The 14781-nt window shown below is 40.9% G+C and overlaps 1 protein-coding gene across 2 annotated transcripts in view; it reads right to left on the reverse strand.

Moving 5' to 3' along the window:
- Window positions 1-14781, reverse strand: part of GRM7 (glutamate metabotropic receptor 7) — a 530576-nt gene that overhangs the window by 104708 nt on the left and 411087 nt on the right. Inside the window, exon 8 of one of the 2 annotated variants that reach the window (XM_063121528.1) lies at window positions 1551-2486. The exons of the other annotated variant lie outside the window; for it this stretch is intronic. Within the exon in view, the coding sequence (XP_062977598.1) occupies window positions 1551-2486 (936 nt within the window). The remainder of the gene's footprint in view (window positions 1-1550; window positions 2487-14781) is intronic. 2 annotated transcript variants of the gene reach the window in all.

Raw genomic sequence — 14781 nt, forward strand, 5'->3', positions numbered from 1 at the left:
TTGCCGTAGAATGAACTCGATTAGCATTATGTGGATAGGAAGGCTAGGAATCCTGGTATTGCAGGGTTCAGAGTAAGTGATGCCCCTCCATGTTTCCAGGTAATGCTGCAATATGTTGGCCCAAGGGACTGACAAATAAAGAAAATAAACAACTGAACCTTATAGAAAGGAGAGAGAGATTCCCCTAGTGTCATCTAGAGAACAAGAAGCAAGCCAGTAATTATCTGGGTGCTCTTGCAGAACACTTTGTGCACTTTGCTACAACAATAAACACAATATTTCCCCCTTTTAAAATGCTAATGGTACCCCATCCAGTAGTTTTGGTGCCATTCAAAGGCTGCCTCGAGATTCTAGATTGTCTCAAGGTTCTCACGCCAGGGATTTCAATTATAATTGTGTCTTTTTTTTCTCCATGAGTGGAAGAGTATGCCAAGGAATGTCAAGATTCTCACCCCCCAGGATGTTTTATTTCATTGGATGCAGGTAGGGAGCCAGGAAGAGTCCACACTTGGTGCTATGTATCCTGTACCACACAGAGTCTATAGTGTGTACCCCAGCACAACCTTTTCTTTGCCATCTCTTTATTTACATTTAATGTTTTTTCTTACTCTTATTAAGAGGAATAGAGAATGTCACACAAACACATCTTGTTAAACATTGGACACACATTTTGCAATGAGAAACTGGCAGGGTCACCTAATCCAATAGACACTGGTCATTCAAGCCTCTGTCAATCTGTTTCTCCCTTTCCTTTAATTAGCTGGACCTTTACGACAACTATTTATTAGTCATCTCTGCAAATTTTTGAATGAAATTATCTATTTGAAATTGCAGTGAGCAATATGGTTGGCTGCTGATGTGTCTAAATGATTACTGCAGTCATGCATGATTGCTGATTTCTGTTTGGGCAAGGCTCCAACCTTTAAAAAGAGCTCAGAAATCAATCTAAGGAATTCCTAACAATTGTGTAGGTCAAAATCAGAACAATAATAAGCATACTGAATCCAGAAACATAGCATAGTATTTCCCACAGCAATAAAAACCTGTAATCTTTTAAATACTTACCACTAGATAAATAGGGTTGAGCCAAGTATATATCGTTTGAGAAATGTGTTTCTGGTTTGCTTATTATTTGTGCCAGAGACTCCTCAGTATCAGCAATCCTTTGCTCTCAAGCAACGCGAGTTCGTATAAAACTATTTTTTGACAGATTATAGATTCCAAGTTTACACCCTATAATCAAAGTGATTTAGCTATGAGCTGGCTCTCGTGAGAAAACTACATTCTATTCAGTGAGTTGAAAAAGGTACAGTTGAAACAGTTGCAACAATGGAACTGATGAATGAACTGGTGCTTATTGATCATCCACCATAATAATAAAAAAATGATATAAAAGCTAACTGCAGAGGCAGGAGGGGGAATTGTGCATTGCTGTAGCTGTAAGAAACATTTCTGTCCAGCCATTTACTCACATTTCTAGAAACAGGTAAAGACCCATGCATATTTCCTTGCTGTAATGGTTTCAGAAGTTACTTGATTTTTTTACCTACCTTTTCAGCTGCTTGGGAAGTGCAAAAAAAAATTGGAATGAAGGCAAGCCATACTATACAGGTAGTGTACATAGTGAATCCAATAGGTTTGGCTTCATTAAAATTCTCTGGGACACCCCGAGTCTTGATGGCATACACAGTACAGGTAACCATTAGGAGAATGCTATACCCCAAAGAACATATTATTTGTAGATCCGTAATGTCACATTTGAGAACTCCTCTGGCTTGATCTGGTTCCATGGGCTTATGTTCATCATAATCTACAATACTGTTGGGTGGATCAACTGCAAACCAAATGAAAACCCCCAGAAGCTGTACCGATATCAAACTTGAAGTGATTGCTAGTTGTGACGTCGGGCTAATGAGCCTGGGTGCTGTCACTGATTTTTTGCCCTGTTCAAATATGCGGTAGATACGGTTTGTTTTAGTCAACAGAGCAGCATAACTGATGCACATCCCCAATCCTAGGAAGATACGCCGGAAAGAACACACCCCAACATCTGGCTTGGCAATCATTAAGAAAGTGATGATATAACATAGAAATATTCCCGTCAATAAAACATAGCTGAGTTCCCTTCCGGAAGCCCGCACAATGGGGGTATCGTTGTATCTAATAAAGGTTGCCATGACAAAAATGGTGGCAATAATTCCAAGCATGGCCAAGAAGACGGGGATGACAGCCCATGGAGAATGCCACTCCAACTTCACAATAGGGATAGGGCTGCATCCTGTGCGATTCTCATTGGGTCGTTGATTGTAGGAGCAGAGCTTACAGCTCACTTCGTCGGACTGGTATTGGTACCCATCACACAGCTCGCATTGCCAGCAGCAACTCATCCCTTTAATAATCCTCTTTCGTTCTCCTGGCTTACAGGGAAGGCTGCAGACAGAAGTAGGGGTTTTCTTCACTCCTTTGCCCCACTGCATTTCATCCATCTACAGGCAAAAGAATGTAAAGTAAATAGGGCTGGTTATCTGGATGTAATGATCAAGCAGGCCCATGCGACTGGAGGGTTTATTAACAAATAAAAATGAATATGAATATATTTGGGTAAAAATAGACAATAGCAGTGTTAATCAACCAGGAAGTAAATAGGAACTGTTGCTGACAGAGGGAGAGAGAAAACAGAAGGCAGCATTTCCTAGGAAGTAAACAATAAAGTAAAGAAAGATTATTATTATAGGGAAATAGTATGAAAATAATTTTAAATAGAATCCAATATAATTCAAGTTTATTTATTTGGTTGTTCAGTATCATCTGAACTATTTTTGTATTCTTACTCGCTTCTTTGCAACCACACAGCAAACAGACATATAGCCATGCTTATTTTCTTACAACCCGTAAAGGCCAATTTCCACAGAGGTGACTTAAATGTGGAAATTGTTTGATAAACTTTGAAGCCTGAATTTGATTTGGTCATCCTGGCAATCTTCAAAAGCTGCCTCTGAATGGGTCTTCATGCACTCCCTACACTGGATGGACATGAGGGGGAAGTGGGATTATGCCTTCTGGACACAGATTCCAGTGCTGATGTGCCTGCCCCCACCCCGAAACACACACCAGGTGCTAACCAGGATTCCCAACTGCAAGGAAGAGCTGAATGCCAAAGGCACAGCCAGTAGGTCCAATTCTGCTCATCCTTTCTGTGCTTAGTAAATGCTTTATTTTAAGATGCCTACATTGAAGAAATCTTTAGTGGACATTAAAAGTTGGAATCGACAAATCTGTCAGTCTTTGCCTTGCAAAGATTTTCAGTATTTTAGGTCAAGCTCATTCTGTCCTGTTTCTTCAATAGTTTGCAGTTAACAACAACACCAACAAAATATAAGGAAATGTGTATTTTTTCTGCACAGTTCTGCTAATGCATGAGTATTTGTGCACTTAAAAAAAACACCACACACATCCCCAAGTACTTGACATAATGGAAATGCAGTTTTGCATGTACTTTTTCCAAATATGCACATTTTGTCAGTGCATGTCCATAATATGCACATTGTTGTGAGCATTCTTTGTACGTTGAGCTGCATCGGAAAGCTCATAAAATGCAGATTTCTATACCTGACACTGTCTCAGTTCACTGAAAGGCTCAGGAGGAAAACTTGATGAAATGGATTTCTTAGCCATCCCAATCTAGAGCTCATTAAGATACTATTATTTATTATTTATACTAGTTGTCCCATCCATCCCTGGCAGTGTTCATCAATATAGAAATGTAATAGATGAACTGGGCAAAATGGTTAATAGACATGTTTGCAGCAGGTAGAAACAATGGGATTACAATCAGAGATAATACTTTCAGTTATAGAACACCATCATACATTAGGTCTGTAAAAAGATCTGCTGTTTCAACCCTTTTGTAAAAGTAATGCATTTTTTCTTGGCTTTAGTCTTCTAATTTTTTTTTTAAAAAAAGCAACAACAACAACATCTGAATATTTCTAATCAATATTTCTAACATCAATTGGACAACACCAGTCAATTGTTGTGAATACCCAGACAGCATCGATTATTGGGCGGCACAGACATGTAATAAATTAATAAATGTAATAAATAAATATATAAAAAACAATACACCGGCATTCAGTGTTAATGGGAGATTATGTTCCAAAGAGGCCTGCCATTTTGAAAATGATCTAATATATTGATTCTTCATCTTCCTATTGTGCTAAAAAACAACATTACCATGAAGGTTTCCTAACAGCCCCAATAAGAAACTGATATATATTGAATTGGGAATGGAAACTTTACAATCAATTATCAATAAATAATGGATTAATTTCAGGTAAGCATTCTAACATAAAATTAAAATAGTTCTACTTTCTCCCACCTGCAACCAGACTGTTTTAAAATGGAGCCAAACTTCACGATGCATATTTTTCTGACCAATAAACTTGAAGTAAGGCTTCTGTGTACATACTTTAGATACAAAAGTTAATGCAATGTGTTAAAGGATGAATTATCAAAGGGCCCATTAGAACTTCCTTCTCTTCTGTCTTCTCAGCATATCCACACAAGCTAGCCATTGCCTGGAATGAGAAATTGGCATACTTCTCCTTTCTGTACCCACCTATTTATTTATTGCATTTATATCCCACCTTTTTCCTCCAAGGAACCCATGGCAGCATACATAATCCTCCTCCTCTCCATTTTTATCCTCACAACAACAACAACCCTGTGAGGTAGGTTGGGCTGAGAGTCTGGGACTTGCCCAAAGTCACCCAGTGGGTTTCCATGGCCAAATGGAGACTAGAACCCAGATCTCTGGACTCCCAGTCCAACACTTTAGCTACTACACCACAGGCTCACAACCCTATACCTACCCCCTCTCCAACCCAGGGGTCAATCCAAAACTTACTTTGGGCTCCAAATTTGAGTGAATTCACAGGCTGAGCCCTGGATTGAAATGGGAATTAAAGGTTCAAGAATAGAGGTATACTGCTCCCCTTACTTGGCTATTGAGCAGTACAGAAATGCAATAAAATAAAATAAACTATTATTTCATATATTTATAACCAAAGCCATGTACCAGGGATCACAAATATAGCTGTGGAGTCTGCAGGGACCTCCAATGGTGCCTGCAAAGCTCTCCCCTGCCTGCCTCCTAAAAAAATAATAATTAAAATACTTGAAAAACATTAGGTCAGCAGGTTCTCCTTCCGCTTCCTGAACCTGCCAGTCATCTGCTATTAAGCAAGCAGGAAGAGGAAGTAAGAGTTGCTTCCTGTCCCCATCTAATGTTCTTCCATCTACACAGACAGCATTCCCACCCATCATAGGAGGCTTCCAGGCACATTCAGTTGTCCTTGCATGGTCCCATGACAGCTCAAGCCCTCACACATTTGTCTGAACACCTGCATAGGGCTCAAATGTACGGAACATTCTGTGGGGGAAATTATGGAATTACTTTAAATATTACCTCATGTGGCACAGAGTGGTAAAGCAACAGTTTCTGCAGCTGTAACTCTCCCCATGGCCTGAGTTCGATCCCAGCGGAAGCTGGTTTCAGGCAGCCGGCTCAGGTCGACTCAGTCTTCCATCCTCCAGAGGTCGGTAAAATGATTACCCAGTTAGCTGGGGGAAAGGTAATAATGGCAGAGGAAGGCAACGGCAAACCACCCCGCTATAAGGCCTGCCAAGAAAACATCAGCAAAAGCTGGCGCCCCTCTAAGAGTCAGTAATGACTCAGTGCTTGTACGAGAGGTTCCTTTCCTTCCCTTTAAATATTACAGTTCTGATAGAGGTTAGAGAGATGCATAAAGTTGCACAATTTAAACTACCTCAGACATCGGTTTGAAAATACTGCTTCAGACAGAGGGCTTCTAAGTAGAGACATTTTCTTTTTGTCACTTCATATTACTATGTATCTTTTGCAAATGATGGATAAAACAAATGCTGCTTGCTCTTTTCGATGTAAATCCCCAATGTATTTATCCTATAAAAGAACAAGATGTTCCTCATTGTGGGCAAAACCCTTTGAGACCCAGTTGAAGTGAATTGGAGTTGCAGAATGGCTTGTGCAGCATGTGCTTCAAGACACCAATGACAAAATTGTGAGATGCACAACTCCAATGTATTTTTAATTAAATAATTGCAATATTTATAGAATAGACAAACAACTAGGGATTTGTAAATCAGCAAAACTTGAGCTCACTGAGTTTTTCTGAATTCCACCTCAATGCTCATTCCAACTTGTTTCTGAAACAGATTGCAAGTTGGGTTCCCCCCGCCCTTTTTGCATGAAAATCTGTGTATTTTCGTATATATTTTCCCCCTAATGTAGGCATCAACTGTGCAAATTTGTAAATATATACATTTTATTTTCAAAAGTACTCATTTTTCCATGTACATTTTTAAAAGTAGACTTTTAAAAAACAGATTCCTTTCTCTTCCTCCTCCTCCTCTTTCTCCTCCTTCTTGGTTCCGTGAATCACCTCACAAGGTCAGAAATGTATGGACTTCAAATGCTGATTGTGTTTAAACAGTTCTGGGAGGTGCAAACTGGGAAAATTCTGATCAAAAAATAACTGAAAAAATCTCATATATTCCTAAAAAAAACCCACTATTATTTTTAAGTGGTGTCCTTTTAGGTTAATCCAATCCAGTGTTGGTGGAGCAACCAATTATCATCAAACATTCCTTTACTATAACATAAATGTGGGAACCCTATAAACCAGCCAAACTGACTGTTACTAAGGCCACATCTACACCAAGCAGGATATAACACTATGAAAGTGGTATGAAAGCGGTATATGGTATGTGTCAGTGGGCCCCAACAGTTGTCAGTGCACTTCAATACTGCTATAAAGCAGTAGTGTGGCTCCTGCCTCTTATATACTGCTTTCATACCGTGTTCATAGCGCAATATCCTGCTTGGTATAGATCTGGCTAACAACATGGAAAGGGTGAGCAAGCACTCACTCAATCTAGTAAATGCTAAATTACAGGTATCCTTCTTCCATGGATCCATTTTGGACTGGGCTCCAAACCATCCTGGATCTGGGGCCAGTCTGGAATAAATATTTCTGACCTTGGCACAGAGCAGGCATGTGGTAATCCTGCATCAGAACTTGGAGACAACAGTTGCTGTCACATTCGATTTTTGACCCATCATGACCTTCTACTTCACCCAAATTGGAAGAGAAAGAAGTCTTTTTCCTTATGCTGCTACCTGTACTCAATGGAAGAGCTGGTTTTGTGGCAGGCATCTCAGGGTAGGCTGGGCACATCTGCATAGCGTGCATATGCATGTTGTGTGAGGATGGTTACATCAGGTGGTGGGCGGGGCCATCTATTTAAGTCAACCCTGCCTAGAATTTAGGTGCACTCGGAGTAACATTGGATATTACTCTAAGGTTGCAATCATATGTATGCTTAGATAGAAAAAAAGTCCTACAGCTCTCAGCATTCCTCAGTCACCATGGCTGGCTGGGGAATGCTGCGAGTTATAAGACTTTTTTTTTTTGTCTAAACATGCAAAGGATTGCACCCAAAGGGAATTAGTCATTGGTGAGCATCCTGAGGTGCCTTTAAGGCAAATCCCAAGGACCCACCTCATAGAGTAGTGGGACTTGGGACAAGGAAGTAATCCCTCTTAGGGCCCATATGAGTTACTCACTTACAGTGTGTGGGACTTGGGTTTTGACCAAGTTGTGGAGAGAGGGCAGGGACAGCCAGTGGGCTTGGGACTGGCTCTCCCATGTCAGGAGCCTGGGTCACTCGGGCCTGCTTCACCTGGGCCTGGCTCAATCACAATAAGAGCCACTCAGCCTGAACTGTTTGCACATCTTTTGTTGTTAAGTTAATCAAGTTGTGACCCTAATTTCACCCAGCCATCTGTGTCAAACTCCATTATTTTTGAGGATATGGGAGTAATAGTTAAAAAGCACAATTCTTCACAATATATACCACAGTAGGACCTGAAGACAGCTGTATATACAGTATATCTGTTTCTGATTCAAACTTAATGCCCTCCAGATGTTTTGCACAACAACTTCCATAAACCCCAGCCAGTATGGCGAATGATCAGGCATGATTGTAGTTGTAGCACAAAATTTTTTGAGCATACCAAGTTGGAGAAATCTCAGGTCTAGGGGGTTCACCTGGACACAATCTGGAGTTTGGATCAAAATGAATTCAGTGATTGAATTTGGGCGTGTGTCAACCCATCACTACTTCCCTGTGGAGATGTTATGCTATCTTTTCAACCTTAGAGCATGGAAAACAACAATAAAGAAACATAGGTAGAGTTATTCTTCTTTACCACTGAACAACCACAATTCTCTCTTGTTTTATGATGCAGGGCTGCAGATCAGGAGATGTGGACACATTTGGCATCCAGCACTTTGCATCCAGCATTACCCCATGGTTTGGGTAATGGCTCCTTGGAATACATCATTGCTGTTTTAATTTTTGTATATTGTTTTTAAGTCATAGAATCATAGGCCTTTTCTACAGGAGCCACACCAAGCAGGATATAGTGGTGTGTAAATGGTCTATGGGGTGTGTTAATGGGCCCCAACAGTTGTCAGTGCACTTCAATGCCTCTATAAAGCAGTAGTGTGGCTCCTGCATTTTATATACCACTTTCATAGTGCAATATCCTGCTTGGTGTAGATGATAGAATTATAGAATAGTAGAGTTGGAAGGGGACTATAAGGCCTATAAGGTTTTTATCTTATGTGAACCGTGCAGAGAACTTCAGCTATGGGGCGGTATACAAATGCAATATAATAAAATAAATAAATAAATGATGTTTTATCTTTTCGTTCTTATTATTGCAGGATCTCCAAAGGGTGACGTGATGAGCGAAGAAAGCAGGACTTCCAAGTTTCATAGTCTTATACCTGATCCCTAGTCATATTGAAGGATTTGTATGAGCTGAAACAGCTTGAAATAGCAATGACCTATCCACAGATAACCCTTTTCTTTTATGTATAAGGGAAAACGGTGGGTCAGAAAAAAATCAGAATAAATTTACATACTGTTTGGTTTAAGAAGTGGAACGATAAATGAAACCATTAACAGCATTTCCTGACCCTTTCAATGCACACGATGTACATGAAAGAAAAATATTTTCAAAGCCTGTTTCTCTTCCACTCACCTGCGCTCACAGTTTTGCTCCCTTACATTGTTGTTGATGACAACAAGCCTGGAGTGAAAGGCTTAGCCATGTCTGAGTCGTCGTAGGAAGTGAAGAGAGAGAAAACCTGTATTTTTTCCCAGATAAAAAGCTGCTCATTTCACTCTTGCAATGTCCCCACCTGCGAACCCCATGGGCTCATGTGCAGGTCTGAAGTCTCCTTTGAAAGAACAAAGGGAATTATGTCTGGCTCATATGAAGTTTGTTGATATCCTTCTGCTCTTCAGTGGCACGGGGCTGTGACTGTCTCAGGTGTGTTTGCCAGCTTCTTAGAATGCCCAATTAACTGTTAACTTGGATGCAGTCTTGACACCTGTTTTGAGCCAAGGGGGCACTTTCCCTTAGAAGTCCAGTGCAATTATGTAATGTGATGTGCTGTTTTAAGATGACAAGCCTCATGGGTCTATATTTATACTTACTGGCGTATAAGAAAAGTTGAGACAAACATTATCAAAAAGAAAAGGGAATCGAGAATGTAACTGCTGTTAAGGAGTTACTTGCTTTTGCTATGGTCCAAAAGGCTGTGTGCTGAACACCACACACCATTTTGTCATGTACAGCGATAGGAATGGCTGGATCCTTTATCTAGTCTGAAATGTTCCCTCTCCAAACTCTAGCTCATCTATACATACATAGTGGGGGAGGGATACTATTATCTCAGAATAATGAAAAGTGTGGGAGAAGGGGAATTGTATTTTTGAATGCTTTCCCACTCAGTAGAGGCTGGTGGCTCCAATTTCAATGGGGCTATAAATCGACGCTGGGTTTCAGTCAGAACTGTAAAGGAGCTATCTAAAGTGCTGAAGCCCCAAATAGATTCAGCGCCTTGGGTAGCTCCATTAGATTACTTTTGGTTGTGACTGAAACCCAGACCAGAATTCACAGCTCTACTGACATCGTAGCCACCGGGCTCCACTTAAAACAACAACTTGTGTTAACAACAACAGCAATAGCAGCAGCAGCCTGTCAAGGACTTTGTGCTTTCCCCCAATATGCTCATTTCCAAGAGTAAGATCATCAGCCACACCATCTCCCAATTATTTTTCAATTGGTATTATGTGCATTTCGGTGTGAATGTTATTTCTGTGTTATGGCTCCTTTCACATATAACAAGAGCCGTGTTGGAGCACTTCCTGTGCAGCTTCAGCACATAGGTGAGACTGATTGCAGCTATAAGTTATTTTCCTACCAGTTGCTTGATGATGATGATGGTGATGGTGATGATGGTGATGGTGATGACGATGATAAATATTTATTTATATCTTGCCTTTTTCCCAATATTGAGACTCAAGGTGGCTTGATGAACCCATGGGAAAGAAGATGCAGACCATTAGCCCCACCCACAACACATAAAGCAGTGGAGTGAGATCACACCATAGAACAACAGTTTCCTTGCAGCAATGGTTGTGTGTGTCTGCATGGTGTGGAATTGTGTGATGACCCTTAAAAGACCCAATGCATCCCTCAGAGCAACACATACACATCAACCTAGTGAATCAAGCATGAACAAAGGACATGATACTTGATCTGCACGAAGTGAAGAAATAGCTTTGTGAAATAGCTTTGTGCAAAAAGCCACCTCACCCCATACTTCTTCTTCTTCAGTTGAATCAGCTTCTGATGCTTTTCTGACATTAAAAAAACCCCTCACTTTCTTGCCAAAAGGAATATTTCTACAATATCTCTCTTGTTTTGTACAGAACAATTCCATGCAGTGTTTAATTAAAATAAAAATCAGTACAGAAATAATTACGTGAGCGTTAATTAACACACCATGCCTGAAAATAACCATTTTCCCTTATGTAGCTGCAGTTGTTCCCTGTAGCTGTTTAATAACAGCAACACTATGATTTCCATGGATATATTAGAAACAAGAGATGAGGATTGTTCTCAGATTTATTGTTATCTTGCAGATTGCTTCCCAACTCCAGTTACTAAGTCAGCAGTTCAAACAGTTTTGGTATATTTAGCCTCACAGATAGCAATATTTGCATGACTTAGCTCCTCCGGCTTATCCATTTAAGTCTTGTAATTAGTTTCTAAATCCTGGGCTTCAAAATGATAATAGTTTGAAGTTAAGAATATGTCAATAACACACAGTCAATACAAACCACAGCAATATTCAAAAGAAGAATTTGTCAGACTATCTAAAAATAAAATAAATGAGTTGTCCAGTGGAACACTCACATTTGAATCTGTAAGTTCCTGAACTGTAGTGACTAAGAAGCCAGTGCAAAATGTGCAGCATTAGCCAATAAATGCATGTTTGCGTGTGTGTATCTGTATTTGGGGTGAGAACGTTCTTCTCCCAACCAAATCATCCCTGGTTACTCTGAAAACTTGCCATCCAGTGCTGTTCAATTACATCTTGGTACATAGTACAACCCCCACCATCATCATCATCATCATCATCATAAATGTATTATCCGCCTCTCCCTCTGGATTGAGGCGGGGAACAACACCAAATAAAATATAATACATATAATCTAAGACTTGACTTGTATCACTGAATCCTGTGTGGATAAGATGGACACTAAGTAAAGATAGAAGCTACCGTGAATCATCTACCTGGCTCCATGACAATCTTTATATCTGAAGTGATGGAAATGTTTTTGGATATTCTGCTGAGAACTTTTGGGATACTGACTATGGGGGAGCTAAAAATCTATCCTAAACTGCCTTGTTGGAACAGGTCAGGGTTTCATGGCTGCCATGACAACTGTAGGCTTCCTGAAAATATCAATGTATGTAGTTGAGCACACTCTCGACCTATTTTTTGTGGTAGGAAGATTTGCAGGGGAATGACTTTTCATTAACTTCTGTATTGTGGACAGCTCACTTCCTGTCCATGTTTAGACTCGTCGTGACACACTATCCCTCCACTGTGGAGGTGATGGACCAATTAAGATGGCCCATTCACAAGAGGTTGGTGGATTCTGGAGAGCCCTTGGAAAAATTTTAATGGGCATGTCTGGCAGTCCTGTTGATGCCTTGATGCCTTGTAATTTATGTTGTAGTCATGATTGCTTCTAAACATCAACACCTGCTGAATAGACCCCTGCCCATTCCTTAGTACATCAGGAAGTTGGGAGCAATGGGCTGACAAAAATTTAAGTGGGAGAATACTTGAGCCAAGTTTAGAAATCACTTTAGCGCAGGGGTAGGCAACCTGGTCCACTCCAGAACTTTAGGACTACAACTCCCTCAAACCCTAGCCAACAATTCCCTTAAGCCAGGGATTGTGGGAGTGATAGTCAAAAACATATGGAGGGTGTTAGGTTATCTAACACCCCTGCCTTAGAATCTACTCTGGCCATGCCATTGGCAAAGAATGAATCCATCGTTATGGCATCTTCAGAGTGTCATCCAGCAGAGCTACCTTGAGTGGTACAGAGCCTATTTCAAATGTAGGACAGGGGAAATTTCCTATAGGGTAACCTTAGGGAACCCCTAAGTAACTTACTGTGACTTGTTTGCAAAGGATTTAAGAATAAAGTGATCTGCATCTGCTTTTCACTGAGATTCCTCCAATTTAGTGACCAGACAGAGCTCCAGACAATTCTGTAGATCTAGTCACTAACTGAGAAGAACCTCAGGGTCAAAGTGGTTTTACTTTAATTATGTAGCGTGTAGCTGATTTCCTCCTCTTTCTCTTTTTACTCTAGTGTAAGCATGCATGTCCCTGATTCATATTGGGACTACAGAACATTGGGAGGGGTAGATTAAACCTCCCGCCATTTGCTTCCTGAAATCCCCCCATGGGGAGATGACGATGATGATAACAACAACAACAACAACAACAACAACAACAACAATAACAACCTAAAATGCCTTTGATGTTATTGGAGATTTTTTAAAAATCCCCACCCACACTAGGAAGCAAATAGTGGAGTGTGTTTAATATTTTTCCCACCAGTGCACTATGGTCCCAATCTGAATCAGGGCCATGCCTGTTTTCAGTAATTTAAAACAACAACAACACCTGGCTCTATTAGATTACTGTAATCACTGTATATGGCTCTGACTCTGAATGCTACTTAGAATGTTCAGTTGATGCAAAGTACAGAGGAAAGATAGACTGGAATTAAAAAGTGCTGCCTAGGGTATTTAATATATAGGCAGGGTATAAATTGATTAAATAAAAAGAAAGGCAAAGAAATCCACCACCTACAGCAAGAGTGGGCAGCCTGCGGGACATAGGCTGCACACAAGCCTCCATTACTCTCTGTGTAGCTCTGTCCACCCACTTTTCCCCACAGCCCAGCTGATTAGCTGGTCTGCAGGGAAAAGCCCCCATTTCATGGATTCCTATCGGGGTTCCTGGGATGTGGATGAGGCTTTAAGGTTCATCCTCCCTCAGTAGTCCTGAAGTCTTGGGTTTCTGTTTTCCCACAACTAGGGTGACCATATGAAAAGGAGGACAGGACTCCTGTATCTTTAACAGCTGCATAGAAAAGGGAATCTCAGCAGGTGTCATTTGTATATATGGAGAGCCTGGTGAAATTCCCTCTTCATCACAACAGTTAAAGTGCAGGAGCTATACTAGAGTGACCAGATTTAAAAGAGGGCAAGGCTCCTGTAGCTTTAACTGGTGTGATGAAGAGGGAATTTCACCAGGTTCTCCATATATACAAATGAAACCTGCTGAAATTCTCTTTCCTATGTCACTGTTAAAGATACAGGAGCCCTGTCCTCCTTTTCATATGGTCACCCTACCTAATGAACTTGGGCAAACAGAAATCCTGCCTGGAGTTGCTGGGGGTGGGGAAGAGACTTTAGTTTCTCCTGCCTTCAGCAATATGAATCTGGATCCCTGGGACAGAGCTTGAGGCTTTAGCCTTCCCACACAGTGATCTCATCCCTTCTCTCTGGGTGTACATGTGTTTTTAATGTATATGTTTTTAATTTTGAGATGCCTCCTTGAGGCCCAGCATTGGGCAAAAAGCGGGATATAACAACAACAACAACAACAACAACAACAATGTGTGTGTTTGTGGCTATACATTTGTGTATGTGTGTGGCCCCCCAAGACACTAACTTAGGGTGACCATATTTTGGAAACCAAAAAAGGGGACACTCAGTGGAGGGGTGGTGGGAAAGCTCGCTTTCCGGGGCCTCTGAAAAGCATGTCATTTCACCACCACCACCACCACCACCATGCTAATGATGCCCTGGAAAGTGCGCTTTCTCCTCCACCTTTTCTATAATGTCTGGGAATGACATGCTCTCCCCTTTAAGGCAGTGGGGGAATGATGCACCTCCAGAAAGTGTGTCATTCTCTCCCACCAATCTAATGGCGGCCTTAAAGGGGAAAGCATGTCATTCCCAGACATTATAGAAAATTACTTAAAATCCCCCCAGACACCCAGGATAGAACAAAAAACCAGTTAAATCTGGGGAAATCACTCACTGGCACCTCTTGTGGCTTCCTAGGCTGAAAAGATTGCCCACCCTGATCTAAACAATGCATTTCCCAAGTACAATTCAGAATCGCCTTTACCTCCATTTATACCTTAGGAGCTGGCTATCAAAAGGAATTCATACGCCTATATGACCTTGCCTGCTTATTAAGATGATTGCTGGAAAATTGT

This window comes from Elgaria multicarinata, chromosome 3 (genome assembly GCF_023053635.1).
Source record: "Elgaria multicarinata webbii isolate HBS135686 ecotype San Diego chromosome 3, rElgMul1.1.pri, whole genome shotgun sequence".
Classification (NCBI taxonomy): domain Eukaryota; kingdom Metazoa; phylum Chordata; class Lepidosauria; order Squamata; family Anguidae; genus Elgaria; species Elgaria multicarinata.